An 18,364-nucleotide genomic window follows, 5' to 3' on the forward strand; every position below is an offset into this window, starting at 1 on the left:
GTCACACTCACCTCACTGACACACTCCCCTCACTGTCACACTCCCCTCACTGACACACTCCCCTCACTGTCACACTCCCCTCACTGACACACTCCCCTCACTGACACACTCCCCTCACTGTCACACTCACCTCACTGACACACTCCCCTCACTGACACACTCACCTCACTGTCACACTCCCCTCACTGTCACACTCACCTCACTGACACACTCACCTCACTGTCACACTCACCTCACTGACACACTCACCTCACTGACACACTCCCCTCACTGACACACACCTCACTGACACACTCCCCTCACTGTCACACTCACCTCACTGACACACTCACCTCACTGTCATACTCACCTCACTGACACACTCACTGACACACTCCCCTCACTGTCACACTCACCTCACTGACACACTCCCCTCACTGACACACTCACCTCACTGACACACTCACCTCACTGTCACACTCCCCTCACTGACACACTCCCCTCACTGACACACTCCCCTCACTGACACACTCACTGACACACTCCCCTCACTGTCACACTCACCTCACTGTCACACTCACCTCACTGACACACTGCCCTCACTGACACACTGCCCTCACTGACACACTCACCTCACTGACACACTCACCTCACTGTCACACTCCCCTCACTGTCACACTCCCCTCACTGACACACTCCCCTCACTGTCACACTCACCTCACTGACACACTCACCTCACTGTCACACTCCCCTCACTGTCACACTCACCTCACTGACACACTCACCTCACTGACACACTCCCCTCACTGTCACACTCACCTCACTGTCACACTCACCTCACTGACACACTCCCCTTACTGTCACACTCCCCTCACTGACACACTCCCCTCACTGACACACTCCCCTCACTGTCAGACGCCCCTCACTGACACTCTCCCCTCACTGTCACACTCCCCTCACTGACACACTCCCCTCACTGTCACACTCCCCTCACTGACACACTCCCCTCACTGTCACACTCCCCTCACTGTCACACTCACCTCACTGACACACTCACCTCACTGACACACTCCCCTCACTGTCATACTCCCCTCACTGTCACACTCACCTCACTGACACACTCACCTCACTGACACACTCACCTCACTGTCACACTCACCTCACTGACACACTCCCCTCACTGTCACACTCCCCTCACTGTCACACTCACCTCACTGACACACTCACCTCACTGTCACACTCACCTCACTGACACACTCACTGACACACTCCCCTCACTGTCACACTCACCTCACTGACACACTTCTCTCACTGACACACTTACCTCACTGACACACTCACCTCACTGTCACACTCCCCTCACTGACACACTCCCCTCACTGACACACTCACTGACACACTCCCCTCACTGTCACACTCACCTCACTGTCACACTCACCTCACTGACACACTGTCCTCACTGACACACTCCCCTCACTGTCACACTCACCTCACTGACACACTCCCCTCACTCACACACTCCCCTCACTGTCACACTCCCATCACTGACACACTCCCCTCACTGTCACACTCCCCTCACTGACACACTCCCCTCACTGACACACTCCCCTCACTGTCACACTCCCCTCACTGACACACTACCCTCACTGTCCCACTCCCCTCACTGACACACTCCCCTCACTGTCACACTCACCTCACTGTCACACTCACTGACACACTCCCCTCACTGTCACACTCTCCTCACTGTCACACTCACCTCACTGACACACTCACCTCACTGTCACACTCTCCTCCCTGTCACACTCATCTCACTGACACACTCACCTCACTGACACACTCCCCTCACTGACACACTCCCCTCACTGTCACACTCACCTGTCACACTCCCCTCACTGACACACTCCCCTCACTGTCACACCTCACTGTCACACTCCCCTCACTGACACACTTCCCTCACTGTCACACTCACTGACACACTCACCTTATTGTCACACTCACTGACACACTGCCCTCACTGTCACACTCCCCTCACTGACACACTCCCCTCACTGTCACACTCCCCTCACTGACACACATCCCTCACTGTCACACTCTCCTCACTGACACACTCCCCTCACTGTCACACTCACCTCACTGACACACTCACCTCACTGTCACACTCACCTCACTGACACACTCCCCTCAGTGACACACTCACCTCACTGACACACTCACCTCACTGTCACACTCACCTCACTGACACACACACCTCACTGTCACACTCTCCTCAGTGACACACTCCCCTCACTGTCACACTCCCCTCACTGTCACACTCCCCTCACTGACACAGTCCCCTCACTGTCACACTCACCTCACTGACACACTCACCACACTGTCACACTCCCCTCACTGTCACACTCCCCTCACTGACACACTCCCCTCACTGTCACACTCACCTCACTGACACACTCACCTCACTGACACACTCACCTCACTGTCACACTCACCTCACTGACACACTCCCCTCACTGACACACTCACTGACACACTCCCCTCACTGACACACTCCCCTCACTGTCACACTCACCTCACTGACACACTCCCCTCACTGTCACACTCCCCTCACTGACACACTTCCCTCACTGACACACTCACCTCACTGACACACCCCCCTCACTGTCATACTCACCTCACTGACACACTCCCCTCACTGACACACTCACCTCACTGACACACTCCCCTCACTGTCACACTCCCCTCACTGACACACTTCCCTCACTGACACACTCCCCTCACTGACACACTCCCCTCACTGACGCTGAAACGTACCCACCCATGTGCCTCTCTCCTCCCCATCTGCCATTTTTGAACCCAATGAGTCTCTTTGCTGTGGATCACATGGTCCCCTTGTGTCTGAACCAGTCTGCCACTGGGGCCTTTAGAGTGGGCTATTGGACTTCCCCAGTTTAGAATTTTTATTCCAAAGCTATCCTTATCCTTTTCTATAACTATAACTCCGTTATGGTCATCATCTACCAAATACTCCTCCACGGATACACTGATGCTCCAGCCTGGGATCATTTCCAAATACTTGATCCAGAACTCACTGCTTCTTTGCTGGAGCTTCTCTGTCTTGGTTGGAAAGGTTCTGATGGATGTTCATTCAGAATTTTGCTCCCTCCCTACCTTCCAGTTAATATTTGGTTTGTTAAACTCCTGAACTATTCCTGCCTTATTATTCTGAAACTTCTGTGGAATGTGATGATCAGGATGACTGTCTATCTCTCCCTGGCTATTGGGGACATTTTCTACACACCCAACAGTGTGTTTGTCCCTTTGTGTTATTGGTAGAAACGCATATGGCTTCATTTGATAATTCTTCCAAGATAGTATCCCTTGTCACTGCAATATTTGATTGTTTGACACGTCTTTTCAGTTTTAGTCCCCTCTCTATCCCAATCTGAATACCCTACAGCCACAAATGGTGGGCTGCTGATCCTGGTCACAGTCTCAACTACATTTTTTCTGCTTTCTAAAATCATTTCCTCATGTCCTACCTACTAATTCCATCTCAGTTACTATCCCTGTGAACTGCTGGTCAGAATCCCTTCCCTAACAATTCCCTAACCAACCCCAAAAGCATGAACAAACCTCCCCATGAGAATGTCAATCCCACTCCAGTTCAGATATAACCTGTCCAACTTGTACAGGTCCCATCTCCCCCCAGAATCGTCACTTCAAAATACCTTGTCAATTAAACTGTAAAGTACTTTTGAACATGCTAAGATTACAAAATGCACTTTATAAATACAAGTCTATCATCACATTCTCATTCAAACTACTCAGAGTCATAGAGTTCTAGAGATGTACAGTACGGAAACAGACCCTTCGGTCCAGCTCTCCACTGACTAGATATCCCAACCTACTCTCCTGGTGTTTCTGTGGTTCAACAGTGCCTCTTGAACCAGTCTCACTGCCCTGCACAGTCTTTTACCCTCTTAACCTCTGTGTTAAATTTTACCACATTCTAGACGCAGTTTACAAGGTGCTGTCTCATAGTCAGGTTCCTCAGTACTTCATTACAAATCATCCCTAATCAAACACAGGATGGCATCATTTCAAGAGTTCAGGGAAGAGAAGGTTTAGAAACAGTCTGCACACACTGCTTTGAAGAGAAAAATGGGAGAATCCAATGTTAAAACACCCTGAATGACAAAGGGAATCTAAATCAAACAATTCACAGAGAGTCTGTAACTCATTACTAACCAGGAGGCTTCCACAAAGTGCAGGAGGAAACCCTGCAGAGAGAGAGAGAGAGAGAGGGAGAGAGATATCGAAGGCTGTTCTTGATGGTTATCTTTCAGCCTCAAGAGGAGACTGAGACGGCACATGACTGAGATGTATGAAATGATGAGTGACATAGACACGGTAGACAGGAAGAAACTCCTCCCTTTGATAAAGGATCAATGACCAGGGGCATGGATTTAAGGGAAGGGGCAGGAGGTGGAGAGGTGGATGTGGGGAAACCTTTTTACTCAGAGGGACCTCACAGCCTGAATGAGTGGGAGGGGCAGAAACCCTCATCACATTGAAGAGGGATTGAGATGTAAACCTGTGAGGTCGAGGCAACAAGGCTGTGGGCCAAGTGCTGAAAAATGGGATTTGAATAATGAGGTGATTGTATTTGACTAGTGCAGGTGGAATGGGATGGAGGCTGAAAATGCGTTGCTGGAAAAGCGCAGCAGGTCAGGCAGCATCCAAGGAGCAGGAGAATCGATGTTTCGGGCATGAGTCCTTCTTCAGGAATCAGATTCAGGAATCAGCTTATGCCCGAAACGTGGATTCTCCTGCTCCTTGGACGCTGCCTGACCTGCTGCGCTTTTCCAGCAACACATTTTCAGCTCTGATCTCCAGCATTTGCAGCCCTCACTTTCTCCTCGAATGGGATGGAGGGCCTATTTTGTGCTGATTCTATGAGTCAGTCCATCTCTTTTGGAATTGTTTGATTAGTGACTCAGAGTTTAGGAGCAGCAACAATTCTAAACCTTGGACAGGAAACTAGCTAAAAGTTTAGGATTTCAGGATATCATTAACACAACATGCAGAAGCACTGGCCAGTGACCGAAGCTCAAGGAAGCGAAATGTGAAACCGTGAATGTGACAGCACCTCCATTTTTATGCCTTGCCTCTGGATCCCCCTGTCTGGTTAAAACTCTGTCTCAGCCTTGACCACACTTGAATGACCCAGGGAAATGTGCACTGCTCCCTCTGTAACTGAGAAAGTTGAATGGCAATGCAGTACAAGTTTATAAGAGTGCCGAGATTTTAAAGATTGTGAAAAGATCTCCAAGAGAAATGTCAGGAACTGGACTGTTCAATCTTTAAAAAAGGTGTGATCATACAGCCATAGAGATGTACAGCACAGAAATAGACCCTTTGGTCTAACTCATCCACGCCAATCAGATATCCTAACCTAATCTAATCCCATTTGCCAGAACTTGGCCCATATCCCTCCAAACCCTTCTATTCATATACTCATCCAGATGCCTCTTAAATGTTGCAATTGTACCAGCTTCCACCACATCCTCTGGCAGCTCATTCCATACACCTACCACCCTCTGTGTGAAAAAGTTACCCCTTAAGTCCCTTTTAAATCTTTCTCCCCCACCACAGGTAAAGACGCTGACTATTTACCCTATCCATGCCCCTTATGATTTTATAAACCTCGATAAGGTCACCCCTCAGCCTCCGAAACTCCAGGGAAAACAGCCCCAGCCTGTTTAGCCTCTCCCTGTAGCTCAGACCCTCCAACCCTGGCAATATCCTTGTAAATCTTTCCTGAACCCTTTCAAGTTTCACAACATCGTTCCGATAGCATTTTAAAGCACAGTTCTTGAGGATGAGGAACATAAGGAACAAGGTGGGTCACAAGCTCAGCATCTCTTTCAGAAAGCCAGCACAGACACAAGGTAAGGATTCCTGAAGATAATCAGAAATAGAAACAGGAGCACCCTTTACAGACCCTTAAGCCTGTCCACCATTCAAATAGGATCATGGCTGACCCAACATTCCTACATTTTCCTGCCCTTTCTCCATAATGATTGGGTCCCCAACTGATCAAGAATCTATTGACCTCAGCCTTAGATATACATGAAGACTCTGACCCCCAGCTCTCTGTGGCAAGGAGTTACAAAGACTTACAACGTTCTGACAGAAGACATTCCTCCTCATCTCGGTCATCAATTGGTGTCCCAGTATTCTGAGACTTTGCACTTTGAACAAAGAACAAAGACAATGTACAGCCCAGGAACAGGCCCTTCGGCCCTCCAAGCCTGAGCCGATCCAAACTGCATACATTCATGTGAACTCTGAGCTCAAAAACTGCATGAATTTATGTAAAACTCCGTTATCTCACTTTTTAGATTGGAATCAATCTAAACATCAGGTCATAGACAGAAACACAGGGGGCTAACACCTTCAACATATTGTCTAGCTATCACCATTGTTAACAGCTAACCTGAGAATGCAACTTTAAAAAAAAGGGTTTTGTGATTTACACATGAAAGAAGTGAAACTATCACTGTATTTGAACAGATGAAAGGCTTAACAGACAATCAATTTTTCAATGTATAATTTCAGTTACATCACACTGTAAATTTTTGCTATAAATTCTGTGTTAGGATTGAGCCCTCCACTATCACCTGATGAACTAGCGTCGCTCCGAAAACTAGTGTGCTTCCAATTAAACCTGTTGGACTATAACCTGGTGTTGTGGGATTTTTAACTTCATACCCTTCAGGATTTTGTAAACCTCAATCAGGTCCACCCTCAATCTCCTTTTTTCTAGTGAAAATAAACCTAACCTACTCAACCTCTCTTCATAGCTAGCACCTTCCATACCAGGCAACATCCTCGTAAACCTTCTCTGCACCCTCTCCAAAGCGTCCACATCCTATTGGTAATGTGGCGACCAGAACTGTACACAGTATTCTAAATGTGGCCAAACCAATGTCTTATACAATTTTAACATGACCTGCCAGCTCTTATATTCAATAACCCATCCAATGAAGGCAAGTATACCATAAGCCTTCTTGACCACTCTATCCACCTGTGCAGCAACCTTCAGGGTACAATGGACCTGCACTCCCAGATCTCTCTGCCCAACAACTTTTCCCAAGGCTCTTCCATTTACTGTATAATTCACTGTAGAATTAGACTTCCCAAAATGCATCACCTCACATTTGTCTGGATTGAGCTCCATCTGCCACTTTTCCGCCCAACTCTCCAGTCTGTCTATATACTCCTGTATTCTCTGACAGTCCCTTATGCTTTCTGCTATTCTATTAATCTCCATGTCATCTGCAAACTTGCTGATCATACCAACAGTGTCCTCTTCCACATCATTTATGTATTACAAACAACAGTGGCCCCAACACTGACCCCTGTGGAACACCACTGTCCACCTTTCTCCATTTTGAGAAACTCCCTTCAACTACTACTCTCTGTCTCCTGTTGCTCAACCAGTTCTTTATCCACCTGCTAGAACACCCTGCACACCATGTGACTTCACTTTCTCGATTAGTCTGCCACGGGGAACCTTTTCAAACGCCTTACTAAAGTCCATGTGTATGACATCAACAGCCCTTCCTTCATCTATCAACTTGGTCACTTCCTCGAAGAACTCTATTAAGTTGGTAAGGCACGATCTCCCCCGCACAAAACCATGTTGCCTCTCACTGATAAGCCCATTCTTTTCTAAGTATAAATAGATCCTATCCCTCAGTACCCTCTCTAGCAACTTTCCCACCACTGACGTCAGGCTCACTGGTCTGTAGTTACCCGGAATATCCCTACTACCTTTCTTGTACTGGGGGACAACATGAGCAACCTTCCAGTCCTCCGGCACCTCCCCTGTGTTTAAGGATGCCACAAAGATATCTGTCAGGGCCCCAGCTATTTCCTCTCTCGCCTCCCTCAGCAACCTGGGATAGATCCCATCTGGTCCTGGGGATTTATCCACCTTAATAACCTCTAGCCTACCCAACACATCTTCCCTGCTTATGTCAACGTGATCCAGACTAATCAAAAGTCTATCTCTAATCTCAACATTCTTCATGTCCCTCTCCTCAGTGAACACTGATGCAAAGTAATCATTCAGAATCTCATCCATTCTCTCAGGTTCGACACCCAGCCTTCCTTCGTTATCCTTTAGTGGACCAATCCTTTCTCTAGTTACCCGCTTGCTGCTTATATAAGAATAAAATGCTTTGCGATTCTCCTTAATTCTGCAAGCTAAAGCTTTTTCATGACCTCTTTTAGCCGCTTGATTCCTCGTTTAAGACTTGTCCCACTCTTCTGATATTCCTCCAAGGGCCCGTTCTGTTCTTAGCTGCCTAGACCTTATGTACGCTTCCCTTTTCCTCTTGGCTACTCATATGATTTCTCCTGATATCCACGGTTCACGAATCTTGCCTTTCCTATCCTTTGCCTTCAAATGAACATGCCTATCCTGCACTATCTTTAACCTATCTTTGAAAACCTCCCACAGCTCAAATGTGGACTTCCCTTCAAATAGTTGTGTCCAATCCACATTTCCCAGCTCCTGCCTAATTTTGATATAATTGGCCTTGGCCCAGTTTAGTACTCTTCCCTTAGGACCACTCTCATCTTTATCTATGAGTATTCTAAAACTTACAGAATTGTGGTCGCTGTTCTCAAAGAAATCCCTCACTGCAACTTCTACCACTTGTCCTGGCTCATTCCCCAGTACCAGGTACAATATGGCCCCTTCCCTCATCGGACTATTGATATACTGCTCTAGAAAACTCTTCTGGATGCTTCTTACAAATTCTGCCCCACCCAGACGTCTGACGCTAAGTGTATCCCAGTCAATGTTGGGAAAATTAAAATCTCCCATCACCACTACCCTATTGCCGCTACACCTCTCCATAATCTGTTTACCTACTTGTTCTTCTACCTCACGCTCACTGTTGGGAGGCCTGTAATACAGCCCCAACAATGTAACTGCACCCTTCTTATTTCTCAGCTCCACTCATAATGCCTCACTGCCCAAGCCCTCCATAGTGTCCTCCTTTAGCACAGCCGTGATATCGTCCCTAATCAGCAATGCAACTCCACCTCCCCTTTTACTTCCCTCCCTGTCCTGTCTGAAGTGTCTATATCCTGGAACATTTATTTGCCAATCATCACGCCCTTCCTTCAAACAAGTCTCTGTGATCACAATAACATCATACTCCCAGGCACCAATCCAAGCCCGAAGTTCATCTGCCTTACCCACTATACTCCTTGCAGTAAATTAGATGCACTTCAGGCCACCAGTTCCTTTGCGCTCACCTGCTCTCTGCCTCCCCTTCCCTTTATTAATGCTATCTTCATGATCCCTACAGTCTCCAGTCTCCATCTCACTGCCTACTTGTTTTCTCTTCTGGTCCCCAGCCCCTGCCACATTAGTTTAAAACCTCCCCAACAGCAGGAGCAAAATCTCCCCCAAGGACATTGGTTCCAGTCTGGTTCAGGTGTAGACCGTCCCTTTTGTAATAGTCCCACCTTCCCAGAACCGGTCCCAATGTCCAACAATTCTGACCCCGTCCCTCCTACACCATCCCTCAAGCCACGTGTTGATCCTGCCGATTTCTTTCATTTCTACCCTGGCTAGCACGTGGCACTGGGAGTAATCCCGAGATCACTACCTTTGAGGTCCTCCCCTTTAACTTCTCCCCCAGCTCCCTGAATTCTGCTTTCAGGACCACATCTTGTTCTTTACTTATATCGTTGGTGCCTGTATGCACCAAGACAACTGGCTGTTCACCCTCCCCTTTGAGAATGCTCTGCAGCCGGTCGGTGACATCCCTGACCCGAGTACCTGGGAGGGAACATACCATCCGGGAGTCCCATTTTCACCCACAGAGCCGCCTATCTACTCCCCTCACAATAGAATCCCCTATGACTATGGCTCTATGAGTCTTTTTCCCACCCTCCTGAACAGCAGTGCCCACCACGGTGCCATGGTCCTGGCAACTGCTGCCCTCCCCTGGTGAGCCATCGCCCCCAACAGTATCCAAAACGATGTACCTGTTTCGGAGGGAGATGACCGCAGGGGACACCTGCACTGCCTTCCTACTCCTTCTCTGTCTTTTGGTTACCCATTCACTGTCTCCCTTAGCAACTTTAACCTTTGGACCTAGACTCTTCCATGGGGTAAAACATCCTCTCATCATTTATCCAGTCAAACCCCTTCAGAATCCATTAAGTTTCAATGAGGTTACCTCTCATTCTCCTGAACTCCGGGAGTAGAGTCACAATCTCTGTAATGCTCATGAGGCAATCCCTCCATACCAGGGATCATCCAAGTGAACATTCTCTGTACTGTCTCAATTAAATGATATCTTTCCTTAAATAAGGGGGCCAAAACTGCTTCCAGTACATCAGATGTGGTTTCACCAGCACCTTATACATTTGCAATATGACTTCCCTACTCTCTCATACTCCAATCCTCTTTCTGTATTCAGAGTACATATGCTTCCAGGAAACTTTCCTGGAATGGTTCATTCAAATGGGTCTGGGTGGGTTACTCTTCGGAGGGCCAGTGTGGACTTGTTGGACCGAAGGGCCTGTTTCCACACTGTAGGGAATCTAATCTAATCAAACCCCCCAGCTTCTGGAGAGTTCAATTAAATGCTCTGAGCCCTGTTACACCAATCTGGTAAAGGTCTTGTCTACGATTCACTCAATTTGTTAACAAGAAATGGCTAAAGGCATTTCATACTGCCTGAAAACCTGTCCACCACCTACAAGGCACAAGTCAGGAGTGTTGTTGGAATACTCCCCACTCGCCCCTGGATGGGGCCAGCTCCAACACTCAAGAAGCTCAACACCATCCAGGACAAAGCAGCCACTAGATTGGTACCACATCCACAAACACCCACCCCCTCCACCACCCACACTCAGTAGCAGCAGTGTGTACTATCTACAAGATGCACTGCAGAAACTCACCAAAGATTCTCAGACAGTACCTTACAAACTCACAACCACTTCCATCTAGAAGGACAAGGGCAGTAGATACATGGGGACACCACCCCCTGCAAGTTCCCCTCCCAGCCACTCACCATCCTGACTTGTTAGTTCAGTGTCGCTGGGTCAGAATCCATGAAGTCCCTCCCCCAGGGCATCGTGGGTCAATAGGTTTTTATCTTTGATGGGATATGGACATCACTCACAAGACCAACCTTGGCTGACCTTCGCTATTACTCCATGGACAGAGTGTCTCTCTTGGCCATTTCAGATGGTGGTTCAAAGCCACTAGATTGCTGTGGGTCTGGAGTCACATATCAGCCAAACCAGAGGAAGGAGTTCCTTCCCTAAAGAACATTAGTGAACCAGAAGATGTCAGAGCAGATGGAGGCCATTCAGCCCATCGAGTCTGCTCCACGACTCAATGAGATCATGGTTAATCTAATCATCCTCGACTCCTATTCCCTGCCTTTACACCATGATCCTTGATTTCCTTACTGACTACAATTCAGTCTGTCTCAGCCTGGAATATACTTAATGACCCAGCCTCCACAGATTCTATGGGAAAGAATTCCACAGAATCACTTCCCTCTTACAGAACAATTCCTCCTCATTTTTGTCTAAAAAGGGTTACATCTTATTCTGCAAATATACCCTCTGGACCTAGACATTCCCACATACGGAGAAAGTGAGGACTGCAGATGCTGGAGATCAGAGCTGAAAATGTGTTGCTGGAAAAGCACAGCAGGTCAGGCAGCATCCAAGGAGCAGGAGAACCGACGTTTCGGGCATGAGCCCTTCTTCAGGAATCTTTCTGGGCAGAGGAAATGACCTGGGGTGTGCAGTGAGAGAGGGACTCACTGAAATCCTTGTAGAGGGAGGAAGAGAGCTTCTTCAAGGAAGGCATCCTTGCAAGAGGATTCGCAGTAGGGTTAAAATCTTCTAGGAGAAAGTGAGGGCTGCAGATGCTGGAAATCAGAGCTGAAAATGTGTTGCTGGAAAAGCGCAGCAGGTCAGGCAGCATCCAAGGAACAGGAGAATCAACATTTCAGGCATGAGCCCTTCTTCAGGAAAGTGCTTATGCCTGAAACGTCGATTCTGCTGCTCCTTGGATGCTGCCTGACCTGCTGCATTTTTCCAGCAACACATTTTCAGCTCATCCCCACATACGGAAGCAACCTTTCCACATCCACTCTGTCAAATCCCTTAAGGATTTTGTATGATTCAGTCTCATTCTTCTGACCTAAACATCTAAAGGTACCTGGGTGTCCTTGTTCATCAGTCACTGAAAGTTAATATGAAGCCAGCAATCACGAGGTCAAATGATATGTCATCTTCATCTGAAGAGGATGGGAGTGCAGGACCATGTGTTGTTTCAGTGGTACACGGGTAAGACCACAGCTGGGGTACAGCCTGATCAGACCATAGGGCTGCTCGCTCAATGGGGGAGAGAGAGAGAGAGAGAGAGAGAGAGAGAGAGAGAGAGATGACTGGTGATGGTTTAACCTAAGTATCACCCCGGCTCAGACAAGGCGAGAGGTTGAGGAGGATTATCCATCATGTAACCTCAGCCAGTACAGGAGTTGAACCGACAGCATTGGACTCACTGTATATCACAAACCAGCGCCCAGCCAACTAGCCCCCAATACAATGATGACTGTACAGGTGTAGACATTCTCATCAAGCTGGTCTGGAGAAGCTGGGAATGTGATCCTGGCTCTCCTGGGTCAGAGTGAGGGAAATTATCACTGTGCCACAAAAGTCTTTCCTGAATGTGCAGGGGCCAAGCTACTCTTTGGTGCATTGTTGCCGTTTTGGTAATTGTTTTGCCAAAGCCAGCGTTCTGTCTGGTGCTGGTTCTCTCCCGTAACGAAGGACAGGCTTGAGGGAGTGCTACAGAGAGTCACCAGGCTGAGTCCCTGGGACAGTGGGACTGTGCTCCGAGACAGTGAGCAGGCCAGGCTGGTATTCTCTGGAGTTTTAGAAGAACGAGAGATGACCTCATCAAAACTTTGGAAATACAGCAAGGGGCAGACAGGGTCAATGGAGGAAGAGATATCCTGACCATGAGGTGGTGAAAACGAGGGGACAGTTTCAGAATAAGGGACATAACAACTAGGAACAGGAGGAGCCCATTCAGCCCCTTGGATCTGCTCCATTACTGCATTCAATCATGGCTGATCATATCTCAGCCTCAACTCCACCAACCTGCCTAATCTCCACAACCCGTCAACCCATTACTCACTAACAATCTGACTATCTCCTCCTGACATTTATTCAAATAAGGAGCAATGTCTTCACCGAGAGCAAAATGAATCTTTACAAGTCCCTGCCTCAGAGGGCAGGAGAGCTCCACCTTCCAGCAGACACAAGGCAGAAACAGATTGACAACTTGATAGAAACGCTATCAAGGGGAATGGGCATTGCACCGGATCCAATAATTTAAGTGAATGATGGAGCAGGCTTGGAGGTAGAACATAGAACATAGAACAATCCAGCACAGAACAGGCCCTTCGGCCCTCGATGTTACACCGACCTGTGAACTATTCTCAGCTCGTCCCCTACACTATCCCAAAATCATCCATGTGCTTATCTAAGGACTGTTTAAATCTCCCTAATGTGGCTGAGTTAACTACATTAGCAGGTAGTGCATTCCACACCCTTACCACTCTCTGAGTGAAGAACCTGCCTCTAACTTCTGTCTTAAATCTATCACCCCTCAATTTGTAGTTATGTCCCCTCGTACACGCTAACACCATCATCCTAGGAAAAAGTCTTTCACTGTCTACCCTATCTAATCCTCTGATCATTTTGTATGTCTCCATCAAATCCTCTCTTAGCCGCCTTCTTTCCAATGAGAACAGACCCAAGTCTCTCAGCCTTTCCTCATAAGACCTTCCCTCCAGACCAGGCAACATCCTGATAAATCTCCTCTGCATCTTTTCCAATGCTTCCACGTCCTTCCCGAAATATGGGGACCAGAACTGTACACAATATTCCAAGTGTGGACGCACCAGCGTTTTGTATAGTTGCAGCATGATATTGCGGTTCCGGAACTCAATCCCTCTACGAATAAAACCTATCACACCGTATGCCTTCTTAACAGCACTATCCACCTGGGTGGCAACTTTCAGGGATCTATGTACATGGGACTCCAAGATCCCTCTGCACATCCACACTACCAAGAATCTTTCCACTGACCAGTACTCTGCCTTCCTGTTATTCTTCCCAAAGTGCATCACCTCACATTTAGCTGCATTGAACTCCATTTGCCACCTCTCAGCCCAATTCTGCAGTTTATCCAAGTCCCCCTGCAACCTGTAACATTCTTCCACACTGACCACTACTCCCCCGACTTTAGTGTCACCTGCAAATTTACTAATCCATCCACCTATGCCTGCGTCTAAGTCATTTATAAAAATGACAAACAGCAGTTGTCCCAAAACAGACCCTTGTGGCACACCACTAGTAACCGGACTCCAGGCTGAATATTTTCCATCAACCACCACTTGCTGCCTTCTTTCAGAAAGCCAGTTTCTAATGCAAGCTGCTAAATCACCCTCAATTCCATACCTCTGCATTTTCTCCAACAGCCTACCATGTGGAACCTTATCAAAGGCTTTACTGAAGTCCATGTATACCACGTCAACTGCCCTACCCTCATCTACATGCTTGGTCACCTTCTCAAAAACTCAGTGAGGTTTGTGAGACATGACCTGCCCCTGACGAAACCATGTTGACTCTGTGAAATCAAATTGTTGCTTGCTAGATGATTATAAATCTTATCTCTTTTAATCATTTCCAAAACCTTTCCTACAACAGAAGTAAGACTCACTGGTCTATAATTACCTGGGTCATCTCTGCTGCCCTTCTTGAACAAGGGCACAACATTTGCAACCCTCCAGTCCTCTGGTACTAAACCTGTAGACAATGACAACTCAAAGATCAAAACCCAAAGGTAAACTGTTGCTCTGACATACTGAGGAGTCTGCGTAAATCTGGTGTGAAAATGGTATTTTCACTTCTGTGACAGACAAGGACTGAGGGAGAAAGATTCAAAACATGGGAAACCCCACTTAAGATGGAGAGAAGGGGAACCTTTTTTTGTGGAAATTATGAATTATCTTTCCCACAAACCAGTGGAGCTGGTGTTGTTGAGCAGTTTTAAGGCAGAGGTTAACACATTTTAAAGAAATATGGGAGTGAATGTCTGTCAGAAGGAGGGAGAATGTCTGTCAGAAGGAGGGAGAATGTGGAAATGAGCAGGCAGACTCCCAAGGAACTTGTAAAAGGTCAGAGCACTTCCAATACGCTGTAAGGTCTTCTTCTGATTCCTATGTCCATTCAAAGTTCAGTGAGACAGGCTCAAACACCTGGTCCATATCACAGCGTCGCACTTTCAGAGGGTCAGTGTTGAGGGAGAGGGCACTATCGGAGGGTCAGTGCTGAGGGAGTGTCGCACTGTCAAAGGGTCAGTGCTGAGGGAGTGCCGCACTGTCAGAGAGTAAGTATTGAAGGAGTGCTGCACTGTCAGAGGGTCAGTGCTGAGGGAGTGCTGCACTGTCAGAGGATCAGTGCTGGGGGAGTGCCGGACTATCGGAGGGTCAGTGCTGAGGGAGTGGACACTGTCGGAGGGTCAGTGCTGAGGGAGTGCTGCACTGTCGGAGGGTCAGTGCTGAGGGAGTGGGCACTGTCAGAGGGTCAGTGCTGAGGGAGTGCCGCACTGTCGGAGGGTCAGTGCTGAGGGAGTGCCGCACTGTCGGAGGGTCAGTGCTGAGGGAGTGCTGCACTGTCGGAGGGTCAGTGCTGAGGGAGTGGGCACTGTCGGAGGGTCAGTGCTGAGGGAGTGGGCACTGTCGGAGGGTCAGTGCTGAGGGAGTGCTGCACTGTCGGAGGGTCAGTGCTGAGGGAGTGCCGCACTGTCGGAGGGTCAGTGCTGAGGAAGTGGGCACTGTCGGAGGGTCAGTGCTGAGGGAGTGGGCACTGTCGGAGGGTCAGTGCTGTGGGAGTGTGCCCTGTCGGAGGGTCAGTGCTGAGGGAGTGCCGCACTGTCGGAGGTTGGATATGGATGGGCTGGTTAAAGGAAGTTGTGGGAGGTGTCAGAAAGCTGAGCCGGTTGTGAGTCACATGGATCATGGAATCAGAGTGTTGGAGAGAATGTTGGGAAAAGGATAGCAAGAGAGAGAGAGAGAGAGAGAAGGAGAGAGGGGGCTTTCGCTAACCTGGTTTGGGGGTTGGTTTTGATCCAAGCTCAACCCCAGTTAACTTGTCGACACTCAGCTTCTGGATTCGTCGATATTGCTGCCTGTCGGTGTGCCCCTCGGGCCTGGGGATAGGACCAGACTGGGCCACAGGAGCACGGCCCCTTGCTGTTGTCTTCGACACTCTCCGCAGTGACCCTGGGACAATATCGGTGGGTAAGTGGAGGTACTGTCGGAGGAAGTGGATTCCCTCGTCAGTCAGGTACCAGTAGTGGTGTCTCCACACGTAGCTTTCTCGCACGTAACCACGGGATTTCAGGGAGCGAAGAGCTTGTATCACTTGGAGGTTGGTGACTCCCTGCACCTCAGGGTGCTGACTCTGTGGTCGGCGGTCATCCTTTGCCACTATGACACCATCACGGAACAACAGCTCATAAATGTTCCTGAGCTCACGCAGTGACATTAAAATACCAGCCACCATGGTTAAAGTGAGTCTCCTGGCTGACTATTTCAGAGATCTGGCAGAGGAACGGACTGTAAGGCAGCTCCACTCAGACAGAGAGAGAGAGAGTGAGTGAGTGAGAGAGAGAGACAGCAGCCCTGTACACTCTCCTGCCCCTCAGGAATGATCAGTCAGATGGGAAGAGGCTGCACTCACAGGTATCGCTGTGTAGGTGATCTGCTGTTTGAAGGCAGCAGCAACAGCAAAGTGAATGAATGGAGGCGACAGGGAGAGGGGCGGGAGAGCGTGGAAGAAATTAGAGAGGAAATCTGAACAGTTGCTTGCTCACTGCCACGGGCTGCAGTGAATTCCTGGCACGGGGCCAGGGAGTGAGTAAGAATCCAGAGGGTGAGTGAATGTCGTCAGGGAGGGAGGGAGGGAGCGACAGGACCGGTTCACAATCCAGGGCTATACCTCAGTGTTACTCAGTCAGCACGATGCAATCCAATCTCTAACCACTTCTTCATTCAGCATGGCTGAGGTTAGGGTGTGGAGCTTTCCTGAGCTAGAACAGAGCCAACCAGAAATCAGACTGGTGACACCAATCATCACATTGTGTGGATGAATGTCTCAGCTCAGCCACAAACCAAGTCACAGCAAAGACCAGGACAGGCTTCAACTAAAAAAGGAATACAGCACGAGACTCATTTTGTTGCTCTGCTAATTTAACACTGATATTTCACAGTCTACGAATAGCCCAGGACATTGAGAAGCCTGTAACACGAACTCTCAGCTTAATTTGGGAACAGTGGTTGCTCAGTTGCTGTTTACAGAGAGAGCCATTAAAAGCAGCTCCACACTGGCCTGTGCACTGACACCACTGTAAGAGAACAGGAGCAGAGCAAACAGCCAGCCCTCCTTCTTCATTTATGGTGGTGAAATGGACGAGGAATCTCTGACTCCATCCTTGGATTTTTAAACCTGGGATCTTTCCTGGACTAAAATGGGTTTAAAAACGGTTAACACTGACCAAAGTAATACTGACCAGTGTTATCATCTGACCAGGTTGAGCCAAGCTTCATGAAGCAAATCAATCAACAAGCCCCAGTCTAAACTAAAATTAACATGTCATCAAAAGAACTGCATCTGCTGTCTGACTGACATCTTCCTGTAGGATTCACATATTAAGATGAAAGGCACTCTAGATTATCCAGTTTTGGGAAACAGACCAATAAAGCCAGACACAGGGATACACATGAGAACAGTATTTCAGACAACCGCTTTGAAGCCACAGTACAGAAAGTGGATTTGCCTGGACAGTCTTACTCTCAACCTCTTGAAAAACATTGTCCAGTAATAAAGTAAATCAGAAAGAAATCCAGTTGCTGAGAATGCAAGAAAATGTGCAAAGTTCACCAACTGCTGGGGATACAAGATATCATTTTAAAAATCTCTGGGTCAGACTTTCAGAAAGCTTTTGATAAAGTCCCACACAGGAGGTTAGTGAGTAAAATTAGGGCGCATGGTATTGGGGGCAAAGTACTAGATTGGATTGAAAATTGGTTGGCTGATAGGAAACAAAGGGTAGTGATAAACGGCTCCATTTCGGAATGGCAGGCAGTGACCAATGGGGTACCGCAGGGATCCGTGCTGGGACCGCAGCTTTTTACAATATATGTTAATGATATAGAAGATGGTATCAGCAATAACATTAGCAAATTTGCTGATGATA

At 48.1% G+C, this 18,364-nt stretch overlaps 1 protein-coding gene across 1 annotated transcript in view; it reads right to left on the reverse strand.

Moving 5' to 3' along the window:
• The window catches only part of LOC122550221 (plectin-like), a 109,379-nt gene extending 92,436 nt beyond the window's left edge, over positions 1-16,943 (reverse strand). Inside the window, exon 1 of the mRNA XM_087987779.1 lies at positions 16,212-16,943. Coding sequence (XP_087843905.1) covers positions 16,212-16,671 — 460 coding nt within the window. The 5' untranslated portion in view covers positions 16,672-16,943. The remainder of the gene's footprint in view (positions 1-16,211) is intronic.
• Positions 16,944-18,364: the final 1,421 nt, after the last annotated feature.

This window comes from Chiloscyllium plagiosum, unplaced genomic scaffold (genome assembly GCF_037043375.1).
Source record: "Chiloscyllium plagiosum isolate Xiang-an unplaced genomic scaffold, Cpla_swu_hap1 HiC_scaffold_5, whole genome shotgun sequence".
Lineage (NCBI taxonomy): Eukaryota > Metazoa > Chordata > Chondrichthyes > Orectolobiformes > Hemiscylliidae > Chiloscyllium > Chiloscyllium plagiosum.